Raw genomic sequence first — 22,309 nt, forward strand, 5'->3', positions numbered from 1 at the left:
ATGTTGGGTGAATATATTTATTATGGTTACATTTTCCTGGTGTACTGACCCTTTTATCCTTTCAGGTTTGTCTTTGTCTCTTATGATATTTTTGTCTCAAAGTCTATTTTGCCTAATAAAAGTGCAGACACTCATTCTCTCTTTGGTTACTATTTGCATGGAATACCATTTTTTCATCTCTTCCCTTTTAGTCTATGCACGTCCTTAAACCTAAAGTGAGTTTCTCAGGTTGAATTTTATTTATTTATTTATTTTATCATTTCAGTTACTGTGTGTCCCTGTATGTCTTTTTTTTTTGTATTTACCTATTTATTTTTTTTATTTCTTCTGATTTGTTATACATGATGGCAGAATGCAATTCATTTCATATTATACATATAGAGCACAATTTTCTGAGACACTGATTGTACACAGAATATTTTCACACCATTCATGTCTTATTCATGTACTTGGGGTAATGATGTCTAACTCATTCCACCATCATTCCTATGCCTTTGCCCCCTCCCTCCTCCTCCCTCCCCTTTGCCCTATCTAAAGTTCCTCCATTCTTCCCAACTCCCTCTCCACCCCAGTCACCATTATGTGTCTGCATCCTCATATCAAAGAAAACATTTGGCTTTTGGTTTGGGGGCAATTGGTTTGCTTAGTTTAGCATTATATTCTCCAACTTCATCCATTTACCTGCAAATGCCATGATTTTGTTCTCTTTCAATGCTGTGTAATGTTCCATTGTGTATATATACCAAAGTTTCCCTACCCATTCATCTACTGAAGGGCATCTAGGTTGGTTCGATAATTTAGCTATTGTGAATTGTGCTGCTATAAACACTGATGTGGCTGTGTCCCTGTAGTATGCTGTTTTTAAGTCCTTTGGGTATAGACTGAGGAGAGGGATAGCTGGGTCAAATGGTGGTTCCATTCCCAGATTTCCAAGAAATCTCCATGCTGCTTTCCAGGTTGGCTGTACCAATTTGCTGTCCCACCAGCAATGTATGAGTGTACCTTTTCCCCCACATCCTCGCCAACACTTATTGTTATCTGTATTCTTAATAGCTGCCATTCTGATAGGAGTGAGATGAAATCTTAGAGTAATTTTGATTTACATTTCTCTAATTGCTAGAAATGCTCAACATTTTTTCATATGTTTATTGATTGATTGTATATCCTCTTCTGAGAAGTGTCTACTCATTTCCTTGGCTCATTTATTGATTGGATTGTTTGGTTTTTTTGCTGTTAAGGTTTTTGAGTGCTTTATATATATTAGAGATTAGTGCTCTATCTGATGTGCTTGTGGAAAAGATTTGCTCCCATTCTATAGGGTCTCTAGTCACCTCACTGATTGTTTCTTCTGCTGAGAAGTAGCTTTTTAGTTTGAATCCATCCCATTTACTGATTCTTGGTTTTAATTCTTGCATTTAGGAGTTTTATTAAGAAAGTTGGGGCCTACACAGACATGATGGAGATTTGGGTCTACTTTTTCTTCCATTAAGTGCAAGGTCTCTGGTTTAATTCCTAGGTCCTTGACCCACTTTTAGTTGAGTTTTGTGCATAGTGAGAGATAGAGGTTTAATTTCATTTTGTTACATGTGGATTTCCAGTTTTCCCGGCACCATTTGTTGAAGAGGCTATCTTTTCTCCAATGTACATTTTTGATGCCTTGGTCTAATATAAGATAACTGAAGTTATGTGGGTTAGACTCTGTGTCCTCTATTCTGTACCATTGGTCTACAGGTCTATTTTGGTGCCAATACCATGCTGTTTGGGTTACTATTGCTCTGTAGTATAGTTTTTAGGTGTGGAATAGTAATGCCACCAGCTTCATTCTGGGTCTCATATTTTTCCAGATGAATTTCATGATTGCTGTGTCTATTTCTATAAGGAATGCCACTGGGATTTTGATTGGGATTGCATTGAATTTGTATAGTGCTTTTGGTAGTATGGTCATTTTGACAATATTAATTCTGCCTATCCAAGAACAAGGTAAATCTTTCCATCTTAAATTTAATGAAAGAGGTGAAAGACCTCTATAATGAAAACTACAACATGCTAAAGAAAGAAATTAAAGAAGACCTGAATGTCTATTTATGGGGAAGGGTGTACCAGAGATTGAACTCAGGGGCACTTAACCACTGAGCCACATCCCCAGCCCTATTTTGTATTTTATTTAGAGACAAGTGTCACTGATTTGCTTAGCACCTTGCAGCCTTGCCATTGCTGAAGCTGGCTTTGAACTCACAATCATCCTATGTCAGCCTCTTGAGCCACTAGGATTATAGGCATGTGCCACCATGCCCAGCCTACTGTATAGGAGAATTAATAGGAGAATTTCATCCATTACATCCGCTTATTGTAATTATTTATAAGGGAAGGATTTACTATTGCCATTTTGTTGGTTGTTTTCTATTAGTATTGAAATCTTTTCGTCTGTTTTTCTTCTCTTGTGATTTTCCTTTGTGTGTTTTTTTAATATTAATTTGCTTTGTTTCTTATTGACATTTTAAGCATTACAGTTCTTTGTGTGATAGGGAATTTTGGTTTGCTGACTTATTGTGCATAGGCTGTTTTAAATTCCATTTTTGTTGAATTTACTCTCCCTTTAGGCTCATTATTTTTTCCTCTAGAAGTTTTGCTATCACTTCCACCTGGCCTGCAACACTTCCAGTCCACAGCCAGTTTTTATATTAGTACTCTTGCTAATAGTGACTTTGAGGATAGCTCATTCTCTCTCTAAGCCAGCAGGTGACTGGACTGAGTGCCTAGTGCCGAGTCATGTCTTCATCCATTTCTCCTCAACAGGCTCCAACTTTTATAAATTTTTATCACTTGCCATGTTTTCTTGTTTGTTTGTTTCAGCCTCCTCTCATAAGCCCAATATCCTTGCTTGACTTCACACAATTATCCTGGCTTAGGTCCCTTATCCTCAGTAAAGCAATTTTTTTTAAAATATTTATTTATTTATTTATTTTTAGTTTTCGGCAGACACAACATCTTTGTTTGTGTGTGGTGCTGAGGATCGAACCCGGGCCACACGCATGCCAGGCGAGCGCGCTACCGCTTGAGCCACATCACCAGCCCCATGCAATTTTATATTCTTTCCCTGAGGAGCAGAATACCCAGTGGTCAATGCTAGCTTCTTCAGCAGGTGCCCTGCAGATGCCCTGGCTTCACATCTACTCTCTACTTGTGATGCTAATCTATTTCTAGTCCACGGAGATGCTTATCTGCTTCTTGGAGCCAAGCTGTAACCTTTTGGTATTCACTTTTTATATATCATCCCTAATTGCCTTGTGTTTGGAGCAGAGGAGTCATAATAGTGTAGATTTGCTGAACCGTGTTGACCAGAAGTCTCATCATTAACTTTTAAGCATTGCTTTATTTCTGGCCCTAATTTCTTGTCTGTAGCTTTGTATGATTCTGACCTTTGAAGAACACAATAAAGGTTAATTTTTTAAAAATGTGTTTATTGTTTATACTCATCACTGAGCGAAAGTGAGTTATATTATATGGTAGTTGAAAGTAAACTTCTTTAATGTTTTTATGCCTCTAAAATTGTAAAGGTCAAAGTGATTAATGGGAAATGTGTTTTAATTGGGCATTGATCACAAAAAGTGATCTTGTTTCCTTTTAGGGACTAAATTAAAGCTTGATTCTGAGTCACATTTTATTACTAAACAAACAAATCAACTTGAGTTGACTCTACTGTCCTCCAGGCCTTGTGAAATATTCATGTGAAAGGGAATAAAGAAGGCCTGTGCCATCAGGAAGTCTAGTGAGTCTCAGCTGGAGACTGGGATGGAAGGCATGCTCCTCCTGACCCCTTGTAGAAGTCCACCAGAATCAGAGAGGATAGCCTTTTTGTTTTTGAACCTCCCAAACCATGTCCTGGCCTCAGCTCCCTATCACCAGAGGAGTTTATTCCTTACTACCCCCCAACTGCTTGAGAATTACCGTCAGAGCCACTTTACTAATAACATCCATTTTATCGTTGGGCATTATGATAACAATAAAACCTGTAATTCCATTCTAAGATGGATTAGGAAGGTGGACGGACTGAGCATGCGCTGGGTGTCAGGCAGTACAGTAGGCCTTTGCCATCACTGTCCCAGTGGCACAGTAGACGGATATTAATATCCACTGTTAGATACATTGAAATAGGTGCTCAGAGAGCTCAGGCAGCCTCTGAGGTTCCTAGTAAGTGGTGGAGGCAGATTCCAAATCCTGGCCTTTATGTCTCTAAAGCGTATGGTCTTTGCTGCAATAAGAGGGACAAATACAAAGCTAAAACTTGTCCTATGTCACTGCAAGTTTGCCAAAGGAACATCTGAGGATTAGAAGTGATAAATTGTTAGAGTGTAGGGTTAAAACAAAGGAAAGGATACCATCCAGTTTTTTCTTTGATCTTTAAACAAGATTCCACTTAAACCTTTGTCTACAATAGCATATCAAATTGAGACTCACCCTTCCTTATCTGCTCCCCATTTCTGACAACCGCTACTTCTTCTCGACAGAGTATGCTTTGATGGCATGTCATGGTACCTCAACCAGTGCTTTTTGTCCTCTGCTTATGCTTCTCATTCCTCCATGAAATATTCCAGACTTTTAATGCTTTCTCCAAGGCCCATTTTGCACCTTCTCCTTAGATTTAAGGAGCTCCTAGGGAGAGGGCCATTGTGTGGCCATTTTTGTCAACTCTGTTCATGAAGTTGACTAGAGTCATTCATAAGATTCATCAAAACCAGGACAAAACCATCCCCAGGTATATGGGAAGCTTCAGTTCAAACCCAGAGCTGCCTGGTTACCTAGTAACTCCAAGTTCTTTAGAGAAGGCTGGGCATATGTGCTTGCTTAAGCTGTAACTTTTTCACCCTTTGTACCCTATAGTTGAAATAAAAATGTAACTTAGTTATTTCATGGCCTATGGATGTATTCAAATGGAGCAAGTTCATGCTGTTTTAAATTAGGCTCACCAAACAACATTTTTAGAATGTTTGTCACATTTCTAAATAACATGTGCTTGTGATTGATACTCCCTCTAATTCAAACTGGCAGCACATAGTACCCTCAACCAGTGTGGGCTGAAGCAGACTCTATGAAATCTACTTATGCTCTGCAGCTACCCAAGTGACTCTTTCCTAGGAACAATGTTTGCAATGTTTGAGGTCATCTTAAGATAATTATGGTATAATCATGAAAACATCAATTTCTTAATTGATGGCAATCATTTGACAAATTCATGTCATGTGTCAGGGAATAAGACAGTGGTAAGAATTCATCTCCTTTAATTATGGGAGGAGGAGTAGCAATCTTCACAGCCTGCAAAAGGTAGAAAGGAAGGAAGGAAGGAAGGAAGGAGGGAGGGAGGGAGGGAGGGAGGGAAGGAAGGAAGAAAGAAAGAAAGATAAAAAGAAAGAAAGAAAGAAAGAAAGNGAAAGGAAGGAAGGAAGGAAGGAAGGAGGGAGGGAGGGAGGGAGGGAGGGAAGGAAGGAAGGAAGAAAGAAAGAAAGAAAGAAAGAAAGAAAGAAAGAAAGAAAGAAAGAAAGAAACCCTCATTTCAAAATGATTACACATCATGGTTTTATGTATTTCATGCCTGAGAAGGTAATCTTTGGGCAGATCAAAGGAAATACTGTTTCACAAGATAGGTGATAAATTTCTAGAACCTTCTGCCCATGGACAGAAAATAGTAAAAAGAACTCTGAGAACATTTATGCCAATGCAGAAATGAAAGTTCATCATAGATTATCAAAGGACACAAAGTGTGATGTTGTCATTGATTGTAATCATTGTGTCCTTCATAGGATTCCCCCAGGCTCCAACGGAAGCTGGTGCTTGCCCCATGGTTTCTATTCAGGAAGGCAAATTTTAAGTCCTTAAACATTCCTTTTAGGATGGCAGAGTTCTTTAATAATAAATATTATAATTAACATAGTCTAGTTTAAACTTTATTTTTGGTTCCAGTAGAAAAAAATTCATAATGATAGAAAATTAGAAAAACAATACTAGACTCATAGGAAAACATTAGAAGTTCCTTCCCACTGAGTAATGGCCAAGGTAACCCCCCATTTTCTTTTAGAATCATGCACTTTAGTGTTGACAGTTCCTTGGAGATCATCTATCTCAGGGCCACCTTCTGCTCCAGGTCAGGTATTCACTCTTTACCTGACAGATGTTCCTCCTTCCTCCTCCAGGATTCTTTTGCCTGTTTCATCACAAGGATTTCCTTCCATGGACATTCTCTGCTGTGCCCCATCCTCAAATCAATGTTTAATCAGTTTCAGCCATTTCTTCCAAGTACACTGCAATCACATTTTCCATCTGCCCAAGGTTTTCAGGAGCCACAGATAAATTACACCCTTCTTGTTTTAGCCTCAGATACCAGTCCAGTAATGTGCTCAGAGAATTCAACTAGGAACAGGCATGAGTTTCCTTTTATGAATCTAATCTGAGTGACCTGCACAAATCAGAGTGGATAGTCTGGGAGTGGAAGCATCTCTTTTCAGGCGCAGCTGTGGTGGTGCATGTACATGTGGGCAGATGGCCCATTTTTTTGCAAAAGGAGTTTGCATCCTATAAGCTAGCACCCAGCAGCTTCACTAAAAATGCTTGAAGATAAGAAATCAATTCAAGAGCATCACAGATGTTGCTGTGTTGTCTCTGGACACGCCCTGTATGTCAGGGATCTAGCTTTGTTCTGTGGACCACCTAGTCTGAATCACTGGGAAGGAAAATATTTGTTCAAACATAGCCCCTTTTGTCTGTGCTGGGCAGTAGCATAATACATTCAGCTATTGCCCTCTGAAAGTCAAGGCTTTGTCTCCAACAGGGATCATGAAAACATCAATTTCTTAAGAAACTCTAGCCCACCTGTGCTTAGAATCAAGCGAATGAAAAGATGCATAGAAAGAGATGCTCAGAAAAAAAAAAGGTGTGGAGAGGCTGAGGCTGTGGCTCAGCGGTAGCGCACTTACTGGCATGTGTGAAGCACTGGGTTTGATTCTCATCACCGCGTATAAAAAAAATAAAATGAAGATCGGTCAACAACTTTAAAAAAAAGGTGTGGAGTTTATGGAGCCTTTTCAAAGGACAATTTCTTACAAGTTTTTGAAAACTGTATAATTGTGTTAGGAATTTTGTGTTAGTAGGAACCTTGAGAGGTTTTATTTATTCCTTCCCTTTTAGTTTTCCATCTAAGACCTATAAATTTATTCTATTTTAGAAAGCCTTCAAGGAAGGAAATTTTCCCTAATCTTTCCGCTGCTATCCATTTTTTTAAAAAAGACCAGCCTTTATCAGAAAATTCTTGATCACTTAGATGGCCCTAATGCTCATGGCTGCAGCTGAAGATCCGCTCCCATTGCGTTTTCTTCTGCTGTTCATATATCCGCTGAGGGACCAGTCTCAGCTGAAGCCCATTATTAGGTCACCCCTTGGCCTCTTCTCTAAGGCTAAATAATGAGTTTCTTTTTCCTCCTTCTTTGTAGGTCATATTTTTCAAACTCATTTTTTGTTGTTGAAAATTTGACTGGGGATTTCCTGTCAGGAAATGCATTAGGCCTCAAATTTTGTAGACCTAACACTCCTCCTAGCACCATTTAAAATACACACAGTAAAATTAAGACTACAAATAAAACAAAGCCTCACAGAAGCAAAAAATAAACATGCTGAGTTGTTGTCTTCCTGAGTTCTGATTGACCAAGATATTTGTAGAATAAAGCATGACTCATTGTCCAATGGACATCCTGTTTATTGGTGACTGATCAACAAGAATGTGGTCAGGTTAGATAAATACCTATACAACTTAAGTTTCAGTGAGAAATGTTAAAAGCTAGGCATGCCAAGAAGATAAGTATGGCCCAACAGTGGCCCCTTCTCAGTCTGACTGATTGATTGATGGGTAGCAGAGATTGAACCCAGGGATGCTTAACCACTAAGCCACATCCCCAGTCCCTTTGTATATTTTTTATTTAGAGAGAGGGTCTTGCTGAGTTGTTTAAGACCTCACTAAGTAGCTGAGACTGGCCTCAGCCTCCCAAGCCACTGGGATTACAGACGTATGCCACCATGTTCGGCCCTTCTTGGTATTTCTGATATGTATACAGCTTCTAATTGCATTTGGAGACTATGGAGCCAATATTGCAATATCTTTTAATAAGCTGCTAGATACAATGATTTCAAATTTGCACAGTTATATTTGATCCCTAATAGGTGTTTATGGGGACTATTGTATCTGTCAGGTTTTCATATTAAGGTTATTATGGCTTTGTAAGTAATTATAGATTGTGTCCATATTTTTCTGTTTTAGAACAATTGAAATAGGATGAGATAAATGTTTGGTTGAACTCATTTATAAAACTGTCTGACCCCATACCTTTCAAAGGTAAGTCTTTGATAATTCTTGTGAGTGTCTAACAGAGCCCATATACAAAAGTCTTTATTGTATACAATCCAGAGAACTATAAAGGAAGCATCTCACATGCTCTCAGCAGTCTATTCCAGAAACAGACAGTAGAGTGCCTCAGAAGCTCTTGTGTTCCCCTCCCTGTGCATCTCCTCCTATCTGACCCAACCCCATGTTCATGTAAATGCTACCCTAATTCTGGTTTGTTGTTATGCACTTAGCTTTTCTTCATGGTTTTACCATTTTTTGTATGTATTACTATATTGCCAGCCTAGCTGAAATGTATCTTATAAAGTCAAGCCTTTCTATTTCTTCTTGCAATTTTTTTCTTTTTTGTTCCAGATTTTTGTTTTTAGATTCATTTAAATTTGTATATGCAACTTTAAGTCATTTTCACTATTTTGTAATATTTCACTATATGTCTGAGCCACAATTTTTTCATCCATTCTACTGTTGATAGACCTTGGGACTGTCTTCAATTTGCTACCTGATTGCTTCTGACTATTTTGGTAGATGTGTTCTAAAACTCAAGCCCTGGAATTCCTCTACACCTTAAGTGGAATTGTTGGATGTGGGATGCACGTATATTCACCCTTACAAGGATATGCCCAATTGTTTTTCTGAATGATCTTACTAATTTCCTGCTCCTACCAAGAGGAGATGAGAATTCCTGTTGCTCAGCATCCTTGCTAAGACTTTGTAGTGTCAGATTTTAAGCTTCTTTCCAGTCATTTGCAAAGAGATGTCTTATGGAGGACTGGGTTCAAATTTTCCTCATCAATAATGAGGTTGGTCATCTTTTAAATGCTTGATGTCCATTTGTATTTTCTTTTTTTTATGAAATGCTTGTTTATCTCTTATCCACTTACCTTTGGGTTGCTTGTTTTATTTATGTCAATTAGTAGGAATTCTTTATCTCTTTTGAATAAAAAATCATGTGTTTTGGGCTATATGTATATTATAAATATCTTCTCCCAATTAGTGCCCACTCCTCTCATTCTGTGATTTCTCTTGATCTCTTGATGAACATAAAGGCTGCATTTGTGTGTGTGCGTGTGTGTGTGTTTCTGGGGATCAAACCTAGGGCCTTGTACATGTGAGGCAAGCACTCTAACAACTGAGCTATATCCCCAGCACCAAAGGCTGCATTTTATTGTAGTTGAATATGTGCATCTTCCTTTTCCTGCTTTGAATCTTTTTAAAAATATTTTTTAGTTGTCAATGAATTTTTCACTTTATTCATTTATTTATGTGTGGTGCTAAGGATCGAACCCAGGGCCTCACACATGCCAGGCAAGGGCTCTACCACCACTGAGCCACAACTCCAGCCCCTGCTTTGAATTTTTTATATCCTATTTTAAAACTCTTCTACTCCCCACTGAAGATATGGTTTTATTTTCTTATAAAAACTTAAATTTTGACTTTTACACTCAAGTATTTAGTCCATCTATAATCATCATATTTTTCACTTTTAGCATTTTCATTCGATTTTAGTTTTGGCATATCTAATAAAATGCCCCATCTTTTCATTAGATCCATTAACATATTAATCATGTCCTTAAAAAATCCTTATCTACTACTTTAAACATTTAGGTGATATCTGGGTCTGGTTCTGCTGAATACTGGGCTTTGTGATAATGGATTGGTTTACTTTTTCTTCTCTTGTATCTCATAATTTTTAATTGGATGCTAGACGCTGGATGTAAGAGAAGGATGGGCACTAAGAGAATCGATGTTTATGTCCCCACGTGAGAACACCTCCTGTAACGTGGTGCAGTTGAGTGGGTCCATGCAGAGTGGAGCTGGGTTTGGGTTTCATTTCCGGGTGCTCACATGCTTCACAGGCTGGTGCTACTCTGCTTTAGTTTGGGGTTTGCATTGCTGGAGGCATCTGTATGGTGTCTGGGCTCATCCTCAGCTTTCAACAGGCTCTCTGTGTCTGCACTGCAGAAGGTGCATCTCTGTGCTCCTGTCCTTCCCTGGCTAGAAACTGTTCCTGTTCTGCCTGTGACTCAGCCTGATGGGGACAGGGTGATTTCTTGGTCCTCCTACCCCTTGGTCTTAGCCCTGTATGCCTGAGCTCAAGGGTGGGCTTCCTCAACATATTGCTCCCCTTCCTGCCTCCATGCCCCTTTCCAGTGCAGTAGGACTCATCATTCTGTCTGTCTATGCAGCACTGTGGGCCTGAGTAGGCTTCCTGCCCTTCTCCAGAGGCCAGGAAGCACACACATTTCCCCCAGTGTCAATGCAGGACAGGAGTGCCACTTCCTACCCCTCTGCCCGTGGCCACTGACCCTTCTCTGCAGCTGGCATGCAGGACAGTTTTCTGCTTCTCCCTCAGAGAGATAGTCCTGTTTCATGGGAGAGAAAGGTCCCAGAGGCATGTTTGTGGGCCACCTCCCAGCAGCGTCAGCCATCACCTGCACCCCCGCACCCCTGCACCCCTGTGGCAGGCTGTCCCAGGGCTAATGCCCGGCTTCCAGTTTTTCTTGAGAGCACTAAACAGAGGCCTGTGAAAAAGATGTAGAAAATGGACACCGAGTGCCCTTACGTGGGACTTCCAGAAATTCTAAACTCTCAGGCCGACCCACATTTACCCTCTCAGAATTCATTAGCATTTCATTTGCTTTCTTCCTTTCCACTTTGTCCACCTTTCCTTCCTGTCAGGCCAAAGGCAGAACAGTTCTTGGGTCCCACCTCTCTTTGGAAGGGCTTGTCATCCCCTGGAGCTCTGTCCATCTTGTTGAATCTCTGAACCACACTTTAAAAAGGTATGATGTCATGGACTATCCAGCTTTCTGTCATTGTTAGGTGGGGACACCATTCTCCTGGGACTGTGTACATTTTAAGAGGGAACAGACAGATTTCCCCTTGCAAATTGATTTCTGATGAATTACTTTCTGTGAAATTGGCCTGCCTTCCTTTCCTCCTTCTCTCTTTCTCCCTACTAGCAACAATATTTAGGCATCAACTGGGTCCTGTGATTTCCCCCAGCTTCTCCTCCCAGTTAGAATAGGGTCCAAGTTCCCCGTGTGGCCTACAGGCTCCTACTTGCTTCTGCAGCCTCAAGCATCCCTCTGGCCACTTCTCCCTTCCTGCCATCTCTGCTCCAGTGGCAGCAGCCCTCTTGCCAGCCTTCAAACAGGTCACCCGTGTTGCCACTCAGAGCTTTTACATGTTTCCATGCTGCTGGGAATGTTCTTTCCCCAGATTTTTCAGGGCTCACTTTCTGTGTTCCTGCAGGTCTCTATTCAAATGTCATCTCCTTAGGAAGAGACCCCCGCCCCTGACATTTCTACCTAAAACAGCTTCATTTTTCCATCCACTCCTTGCCAACATCCCTCAGTTCTCTTTCTCTGTCTTAAGTTTTCTTTATGTCACTTAACACTGTCCTGATATTGTGTGTGTGTTTGCTTGTTTTCCATCTCCCCCAGAAGAATGTAATTCCACTTTGTTCTTTTCTGTATCTTCACCACTTAATCAGAACTCAGTCAGATGATTGAAGGAAATCAACAGATTCCAAAGATCATGGCATTTTCTCTGGATCTTGCATTAGCTCAGTTCATAAAAATGCAGTTCCCCTGAGACTGTCCTCTCTTGTTGCGCCATATTTTGATCATGTGCTTAGTTAGGTATCTTTTAGTCAGGTGAATCCATTCAGTGTCTCCGTAAGTGCCAGTAACAGAGGAGAGAGGGCTTGTCTTGGGTCTGCTCACCATCCTTCCATACTTTCTTCCAGCTCATCTCTGGGAGACCTACCACAGACCTTCAGGTGGCTGTGCCATTGCCAGGCTGATTCCTCACCCCAGCAACCTTGCACCCTCTGCATTTCTGCCCTGCCATGCTGGGTTCTTCCCCGATTCCCAAAGCCTGTGGGAGTCAGAGCTAATGGTCTGTCGCACAATATAAGCTGGGCATCCCTGAGCGCTGGACCCCCCCATTCTGTCTTCCTAGTTGTTTTGTTTGGGCTGTTATTGCAGTTGCTGTTGTTTTCAATCCTTTTAACTCTGTACTGCCTTTGGAAGAGATGGCGGTGGAAAGCAAGTCAGGGGGAAAAGAATTGGTCAGTGCTCTCGCTGCCTCAGGGAGCAGTACAAGAGGAGGAGAGACACAGGTGCCCACATCTGTCTCTGTTGGCTCTAGGCCATGTTTTTGCTCTAGGGGCTCCATATCTGGCAAGGGAGGCAGTGAAGGAACTGTGTGTTTTCTGACTTCTTCCAGGTGATTATCTTTCATGAAACGAGTTTACTACAGCTCAGGGTAGTCTGTTTTGTTTGCTTAAGCCAGGTCCAACTTCATTATAATTAAACTTCATTTATGCCTGACCTTGACCTAAGGCAGATTTTTCAGCAGCTTTGTGAGTTCTGTATATTTTTATGGGGTATCTTTTCAGACTGTGTTAAGAAATGTTGGCCAGACACCATTTTGAATGAAACCTTCTTGCACTACTATTTTCTAAGTGTATGCAGAAGTTCTTATAATCAGAAAGATTCAAGTCCATTCAAAAATGCTGATGAATGAGAAGTATTTTTTTTATTACCTAGTTTAAAATCAGTAGATATTGAAATTATAGCTATAGTATTGTGGCCTCCAATTTTTTTCTTATTTGAAAAAGTCTCTCATAAGCTAAATGACATATAATTATTCTTCTATAGCGTTGTATCAAAGACCTTATCCTATGAGATATCATTTAGTTTTCTATTATTGAAAACCATCTTTTAACTACTGAGTGTAAGTAATAATTCTGGTTTAGAAAAAGGAGGCACTTAAGAAAACATAACGAAGTATGATTATAAAACCCCAGATATTGTGAAGGAAGTTTGAAGGATAAAGTAATAGCTTTCTTGATTTTGTAACTTTTATTTATCCGAGAAAAAGTGTTATCAGAGAAAAAGTTCATTAGAACACATTTTGCCATATTTATCCACTGCAACCTTATTGAAAAAATGGTTGTGAAACTGATGAGAATGTTGACTAATTATGCTCTCTTGTCTCACATGGGATTACACCACACTTTAAATCAAAAGTTCCAGCTATTGCACCATGATCACCATGATTCTTTCTTTCTTTCTTTTTGTTTTGTTTTGTTTTTCCCCCTGCCCCTTAGAAACAATCCACTTGGGTCCATCACATGGCCACTTGTTAGTCTGGGGCATTATCCCTGTTTGTGACTACAATGAGGTCATACTAGGCTGGGTCTGTATATAGTCAAAGGGATAGCCCACAGCTGCTCAGGGGACCAGGCAATACAAAGGGCCACCCTGATATTTTAGGTCAAAGTCCCTGCTTTCTCGGTATAATGGGGAATTTTTATTTTAACTATCAAGAAGATTGGTTCAATTTTGGTTTGTTTATTACTACATGCTGTGCATAGATATCAATCTGTTGGACTTTTTTTTAGACTTCATATTGAAGTGTAATATTCTCAGAGCAAAAATGCTAAGTGTATGATAAGACATACTTCTGCAAGCTGAGCATGCCTGCTCAACCAGGACCCTCATCAGGAAACAGCATGGCCCGCCCCAAGAAGCTCGCCTCAGACCCCCTCCCTGTCACCAGCCCTCCTCACCAAGGGGAACCACTTTCCTGCTGGCTTTTATACTTGATGTAAATGGAATTGTGCACAGTATATTATTTTGTATCTGGCTTCTTTCAACCTTCATTGTTTATGAATTTATCCACATTTATTGTGTATTGTGTTTGTTCATTCTTATTGCTGTGCAGTGTCCTATTCAAGAAAAGAATTTATTCTTTCTACTGTTAGCAGGTGTTCCAGTCATTTCCTTTTGGGAGGAGGGTAAGGCTCTTATGGATTTTCTGTTATGAACATTCTAGTACATCTCTTTGTTAATCACATATATACACATACGCACCCGCCCGCCCCCCCCACACACACACTCCTGTTGGAGGTACCTTAATAGTTGGGAAAGGGACTGTGAGGTTATAGGCTTCCCTACTGATTTTTGTGTCCAGTTTAAGAAATCTTTGTCTACTCTAAGTTGGCAAAGCTGCTCTGTTCATGTCTCTAAAATCTTTATTTTGCTCTATAATCCATCTAAGTTGATATTTGTTTATTATATGACATTGTAGGAATCAGGGCATATTTTTTCACATCAACATCCTATCATCATTTTATTTAGTTTTTAATGTGTTTGAAATGTGCCCATAAAATTTAATTCCACAGAAACATTTTTTAATATATTCCTAGAGATAATAATGTTTCTTGAAAAACAGTTTAGACTTATGGTAATTTAAAATTCATCATGTAATCTCTAGGTTTATTTAAAACTAATGTAAATTGAAATCTCTCTTAAAGTTCTTCCATTCAACGAGTTTAATTTTTAAATCTAGCTACTTAATTATTCAACACCAAAAGTAAAGTATAATGTATAAAATGCAATCTTTTAAAAAACAAAGTATTAGGGGCTGGAGATGTGGCTCAATCGGTGGCGCGCTTGCCTGGCATGCGTGCGGCCCAGGTTCGATCCTCAGCACCACATACAAAGATGTTGTGTCCGCCAAGAACTAAAAAATAAATAAATATTAAAAAAAAAACAAAACAAAACAAAGTATTAGGTCTGGGGTTGTGGCTCAGCAGTAGAGTGCTTGCCTACCATATGCAAGGCCCTGGGTTTGATCCTCAGCACCACATGAAAATAAATAAATAAAATAAAAGGTATTGTGTCCAACTACAACTAAAAAGTGAATGTTTAAATAAATAAATAAATAAATAAAGTATTATTCCCCCTTTTCCATTCAAATTCAATTTGATACTTCTTTATTATGTGTTTTCTAAAATGAGAGACAATTAAGAATATGATTGAAGTTTTAAGTACATTTTAGTTTTAATTCATGTAATAAAATTACCAAACATCTGTCACTATTAAACCAATTTCTTTAGTACTCATTTATTAATAAGGAGAGGACTTTTATTACTATTAAAATGACCTTAGACTCCTTATGCAATGCTGCTATACCAAGTTTTCTGCTAGTGGGATAGATATAAAAATAGAAAAGGAAACATAAAAAGTTTCATTTTTGTGTTTCTGATGCCTATGATGTCAACTTGCTTAGTTTGTGTCTTTTATTTGTTCTAGGTTGTGCTGGTCAGTGGACATCTGGACAGCTGGGATGTTGGGCAGGGTGCCATGGATGATGGTGGTGGAGCCTTCATATCATGGGAAGCACTCTCACTTATTAAAGATCTCGGTAAATATTTAGAAAATTGTTCACCAAGGCGTGAGGATCTCAGTAGTGACATGTTGAACTTAATACACAAAATTCTTAACAGATTAGTTCCTATGGTATGTTCAAAGATACTCCTGAGGTTTATATTTTTTTGTTGTTGTTGATTCCCAGAAAAGAACTAATTTATTCCCTTAAAGAAAGACATTTTTCTTTGAGTCTTCTCCAGACATCCAAAGTATCACATGTTATTATCAGCCACTGGGGAAAATGAACAAGCAAATAAAACTGAAGCAAATGTAACCCATCACCTAGAGACTGTGCAAGGAAACCATGACCAAGTGCCGAGAGGTTGGCAGCTATCCTCCTTCCTTTCCTTCTTCATCTTAAGACATTTCCAAGCTGTTAGGATAATGAAAAAGGTAGAAATTAAAGAGTGTGACTGAGGAATGATTCCTCCAGACACAACAGGAATCTGGGATGAGAAATTGGACCTTCCAGGTAAACCCAGATGTGGGTCAGATGGCGAGACATAAAAGGGGATGGCTAATAGCAAAAGCAGTTTAATTCAGTGACCAAATTTGCAAACAAATTACATGTATTTTCTCTGTGCGCTGGCCAAATAGGTGGATTTTGAGTGTGGTTAGAAATGACAAAATAGTCCGAACTGTAAGTTCCATGCCTGAATCAGACCTGTGGTGGTTTTTGAAGTGCTTATCAGCAGAATGTCTTGTACCATAACTGTGGAGTAACCTGGTTTTCAGATGTAGTAAAGATCAGAACATTGCACTGCTTCTTTGGGAGCATATGTCTTACTTCGTGTTTCCTACCCTTTTTAGCAAACCCTTCTAATCTCATATACAGGCATATGAAAAATGTTCATCTTCTTAATAATAGATTGCTAAAATGGTCTTATTTCTTTGATGTAGTGTTTATTTAGATTTATATCTTACTTTTGTTTTTTTAATTTTAATTTTATTCATTTATTTTTGGTTAAGGGGCACTTAACCACTGAGCCACATTGCTAATTCTTCTTTATTTTTTATTTAGAGACCCAATCTCTCTGAGTTGCTTAGAGCCTCTCTAAATTGCTGAGGCTGGCTTTGAACTCACGATCCTCCTGCCTCAGTCTCCCGAGATGCTGGGATTACAGGTGTGCACGACTATTCCTGGCTTACTTGTGTTTTCTGTTTTAAAATGGAGAGATGCAAAGATGGTTCTGCATGTTTTTACTTATCAGTAGGGCAGGGTTTCCCAGTCTCAGCATTACTGACATTTTGAATCAGAAAACATTTTGTTGTATGGTGTGTCTCCTGTGTGGTAAGATGTTTTGCAGCATCCCTGTTACTCACTTGGTGCTAGTAACACCTACCCCCCTCAAATTGGGACAACCAAAATGTCTCTAGGCACTGCCAAATGACCTTGGGAGAGGGAGGATAATAGTTCCAATTTGAGAAACACTAAAATAAGATACTAAAAAAATCTCTAGGTTACTTGAATATAGGATTTTTCTTTCTTTAAAGAAACACTTGAAACCCTACATTACATATACATATACCTTCATCATCAATACCACCTGTGACCGAAAAGAGTCGTTGAGCACCTACTATGCTTTTCATAAAGCACTTTGTGAAAGCTGGGCACACAGAGAAGTTTAGAATGTGTCCTCTGTTCTTAAGAGCCATAGAAGAGATTTGAAGACCTACACACACACACACACACACACACACACATACATGCATAATCATCAATATACATGTAGCTTCAATGTCTACTTTTAGAATGGGTAGCACTGGAGAGAGGAATTGTCCATCAAGTAAAACCAAAAATTACATTCCTTCAGACAAGATCTGAGAAACTCCATGAATGCTCTCCTCTTTCCCATTCCCTAAAAAATGTTCTCTTTTTCTTGCCTCACATTGTTCCAGAATGAGGTGGGCTCTAGAGTAAAGAAGACAGAAGCAAAAACATTTTTCCTCTTTATAGAACGCAGAAAATTTTCTGGAAATTAAGTTTATTTCAGTGCATTCAACCAACTTGATTGGAAGCGGAATGATGAAGAAGAAAGAGAAACGAGATTCATCTGAATTGATTTTAGGTGACTCTGTGCTACAAACTGCTTTTTTTTGGCCCCAGGCAGGTCATTTGAACTCTCTGGACTTCATTTTCCTCATCTCTAGTCAGTTGTAAGCCTCCCAAGTATTTTATTTGCTCTAGGTTGAAATAAAAATTGTGTCTTCTCTAGGCTTTGAATCTCCATGCTATGACACTCAGCATGGGACCCTAAATCATGGTTAGCTGAGTTCAATTCAATTGCATAGATAAATGTCAAGTACCATGCCCAGGTGAACCGGGTATCTTTCTTCCCATTCTGACAGCACATTGACTTCAGTTGCTTTTGATAGCTAGTAATCAGTCTTTTCAATTCAGAACTCTACCTCTGAAAGATTCTGAAAAACGTATGTAAACATGTGAATAAAATGAAGAATAACATTTATTTGAGTACATGTTTATGAAGCAGAACGTGATATACTTAACACACACACACACACACACACACACACACACACACACCCCTCTGGAACCAGCTGCCTGGGTTCACTTCTCAGTCCTGCAATTTCCTAGGTGTGTAATCATCTGTGAAATGACAATAAAAATCAGACTTCCCTCACAGGGTTGCTTTGAAAGTTAAATGAACACATAATATATGTAGAAGAGGGCCTGACCCAACTCAAATTCCCAGTAAATGTTAGCTTTTATAATTTAATAAGCATGACTATGAATCATATTTTTAATATAAGGGAGGATAATTTTTTTAACAAAATTTTTTCCTTCCACACCCATGAGTCGATTACTTTGCCTCCTAATTTAATGTTAGTTTTACCAATGTAATTCTAGGGCCAGCTGCTATGGTATCCCTAAAATATCCTTTGCCTTTAACATTTAAGCCACCATCTCTTGTATGATGAAAACTCACTCACCCCTCCACTTTTTTCCATCTTTATACTAAATTTTCTGAGTCTTAAATTCCTCCTAGTTGCTTCCAGCATGCACGTTAGATTGCTTAGATTGAGTGCCCTGTCTCCACTGTGCCCTTCACTTCCTGTAATTGCACCCACCAAGTCTTATGCTTCCATGTTAAATTTATGGATTTTGATTTGTAGATTGCCTATGTATTTTAACAGGAAGAACTGGGCCCAACATATGCCATGTGGGATCTGGACAAAAATTACTGATATACTTGAATAAGAAATAGGGCCTTCGGCTCGGGACCAAGCAATGGATTCATAATGATATTATTTAATTACATTGAGCCCAAACTGTTTAATTGGTGAAATATGAAAAGCTCTGCAGTGAGTTTTTTTTCCCAAGAAAAAATGACACTCCTTCTGGATGCTTCTCCTCGAATGACGTGTCGTGTGGCATGCATGTTTGAGTCCCTTGGTGGCTTATTAATTTGAAATGTTGGTCCAGTGGGGCTTTCTGATATTTTGAAATCTTTTTCTAAGCAATATCCTTCTGGTGTCTTCTCTCTTGCCCTTCTTTCTCACAACTCAAAGATTTACTCTTTCGCCCAAGCCATCAGCTTAAATTATACTCAATTAATATAACGAGATCTTTGTGCTTTGTAAATATAATCAGTCTTTCCCGAGTAACTGTCAACAGAAGGCTATTTGCTGTGAAGTGCTGTTGAAGACTTTTTTTGTGTGTTTGTAGTTTACTGGATGTGAAACTGTTTATTTGAAATGTCATTTCCTGGAATGTTCTGGTGTCAGTGGACAAAGTCTATGGCCAAAAATGCTATACTTCAAATGTTCATTTGGCACTAGAAAAATAAACTACCATCCATTCCAAAATTCTTCCAACTTTATCGTTTTTCTCTAAAGCTAGAATTTTAAGATGTTAGGCTCAAAGGAATGAAAGGAATTGCAATGAACAATATTGATTATTGAAATGTGAGGTATATAAGAAACATCTTTCTAGAGAAATTTAAATGTGAGCATCCTCATTCTGATCATTATAGAGCAGGAAAGTCTCTCTCTTAGAAAATTACTTCATTTGTGTGCTCCTTCACTCATTCTCTCAACAGGTATTTGATGTGTGTTGACAGCATGCCCATGTACTGGATGCCTTGTACCAAAGAGGAGGGAGAAGTGACACTTTTTAAAATTTGTTCTAATTAGTTATACATGACAGTAGAATGCATTTTGACATATTGTACACAAATGGAGCATGACTTCTCATTCCTCTGATAGTACATGGTGCAGAGTCATGTAATCAATGTATGATGCATACATAATAATGTCTGTATCATTCCACCATCCTTCCAATCCCCACAGCCCCTCCCTTCCCCTCACTCCCCTTTGCATAATCCAAAGTTCCTTCATTCTTCCCTACCCACCCCCTACTATGGATCATCATTCACTTATCAGAGAAAACATTTGGCCTTTGGTTTATTGGGATTGGCTTATTTCACTTAGCATGATATTCTCTAGTTCTATCCGTTTACCAGCAAATGCCATAATTTCATTCTTCTTTAAGGCTGAGTAATATTCCATTGTGTATATGTACCACATGTTCTTTATCCATTCATCTTTTGAAGGGCAACTAGGTTGGTTCCATAGTTTAGCTATTGTGAATTGAGTTGCTATAAACATTGATGTGGCTGCATTACTGTAGTATGCTGATTTTAAGGCCTGTGGGTATAAACCAAGGAGTGGGATAGCTAGTCTATTTTGGTTCCATTCCAAGTTTGTTGAGGAATTTCTGTACTGCTTTCCAGAGTGGTTGCACCAATTTGCAATGCCACCAGCAATTATGAGTGCACATTTTCCCCCACATCCTCGCCAACACTTCTTATTGCTTATATTCTTGATACTTGCCATTCTGACTGGAGTGAGATGAAATCTTAGAATAGTTTTGATTTGTATTTCTCTAATTGCTAGAGATGTTGAACATTTTTTCATATATTTGTAGATTGATTGTATTTGAAAAGAGACATTTGATTAAACAATTGCAGTGATATTTTTTATAAGTTCTTCAAATGTAATATATACAAATTATTTTGGAGACCAATGAGGGAGTAGCCAGAATACCTTGGCTGAGTCAGGATAACTTCTCCAAAGTAAAGTTTGAGATTTCTTTTTAAATAGTAATTCCCAATGTGGAAGGATTCAGATGCAAAATTCCCAGCGAAGTGTAGAGCTTCCAGTTCTGCATACATTAAAAATGAAGAGAAAATTGTTGACAGTAGTAGTCTTGGGATTGAGAGTTGGAAAATGAGGGGTAAAGGGTGATGGAATTGTAGGAGCTTCCTACTTTTTACTTGATGTGTTTGCATAACATTAGACTTTAAAAAATCCCTCAAAAGTGTCCTTTCAAAAAAAAAAAGAGAGATACTCTTTTTATTAATTTATCTTACAGTAGGATGATTTTGACATATTGTACACAAATGGAGCACAATTTCTCATTTCTTAGCTGTCCGTGGTGTAAAGTCACTCCAGTAGTATAATCACACATGTGTAAAAGGTAATAATGATTCTTGATGTAATCATTACCATAAACACTCTTAGGAACAGCAGGGCAGAGGTGGGAAGCAGGAGTCACTAGGCCTTCGTGGCCCAGAACACACCAGTGAACAAGACTAAATGTCCTCCAAGGCTTTCATCCACTGATCCCATAGCAGTTAGAGCTCCACGTGGGCATTTCCAATACAGGGGTCTCTCTCGGAAGTGGGGACCCAGCTGGAAGAAGGTTTCCTCTCCCAGGCCCTGGTCAACCGTGCCTTATAGAAACCCCAAGAAACCCAATCGGAGTAACTGAGCAAAGGAAATGGGCAGCTTCCAAAGAAATGGAGGCCTAATGGTGGAGGTATCTAGCTGAAGCCATGAAACCAATTTGGGACTAACCGAGACCTAGAAAGGTGATTCCCTCTTAGAAAATCCCTCCCTGCAGGCTTAGCCAGACCTTTGGTTGTAATGAAAGTGCTAAGAGCTAGCATTTATAGCACTGTGCAGCAGGCACGGTGCTGAGCATAGCGCTACACACATGCTTTCTTATCTTCTGGACAATAACCCCAAGCAGGAGGTAGCTGTTGTTAGTGTCCTGAAGAGGAAACTGAAGCAGAGAAAGCTAAGTCCCCTGTCCAATGTCCCACAGCTATCATGTAGAACACGTGAATGAAGCAGTCTCACTCCACACTCATCACTCCTAAGTACTTGATAATACTGTTTTACTGGAACAGATTCCCAGTCTGTTCCTAGGGACACTCGTCCTCAGGATATCAAGAGAAGTTGTATAGAAAAGGGTGGGGGGACACACCTATGGTCAAATATGTTTGGGAAACTCCCTTGGGATAATTACTTTTATTTATCAAAAACATTTGTTTGGGCTGGGGCTGGGGCTCAGTGGTAGAGCACTTGCCTAGCATGTGAGGCACTGGGTTCAATTCTCAGCACCGCATATAAATGAATAAAAAAATAAAGTCCATCAACAACTAGATGAAAATAAACATTTGTTTGAAGAGTGTTCCTTGGTACCATCCGTGGAGCATTTTTGGAGGTAGCAGAACTGAAGAAGAATCCAAGAATACTTGCTCAGTTGCACCTCATGGAACCCAGTATGAATGGCCTTGGATTTGTTCTCATTCTAGATTTTCTGGCTGCCTTTGGGAGTTTTCATTGCCAGGATATTGACAAACCAGAACAAGGTGAAAGTTCCATAACT

At 39.2% G+C, this 22,309-nt stretch overlaps 1 protein-coding gene across 3 annotated transcripts in view; it reads left to right on the forward strand.

Annotated features, from left to right (window-relative positions):
• The window catches only part of Cpq (carboxypeptidase Q), a 437,300-nt gene that overhangs the window by 243,719 nt on the left and 171,272 nt on the right, over window positions 1-22,309 (forward strand). For all 3 annotated transcript variants that reach the window (XM_048782833.1, XM_048782834.1, XM_015485985.2), the window contains exon 5: window positions 15,496-15,607. In XM_048782833.1, coding sequence (XP_048638790.1) covers window positions 15,496-15,607 — 112 coding nt within the window. The remainder of the gene's footprint in view (window positions 1-15,495; window positions 15,608-22,309) is intronic.

The sequence above is a fragment of the Marmota marmota genome, unplaced genomic scaffold (assembly GCF_001458135.2).
Source record: "Marmota marmota marmota unplaced genomic scaffold, marMar, whole genome shotgun sequence".
Classification (NCBI taxonomy): Eukaryota; Metazoa; Chordata; class Mammalia; order Rodentia; family Sciuridae; genus Marmota; species Marmota marmota.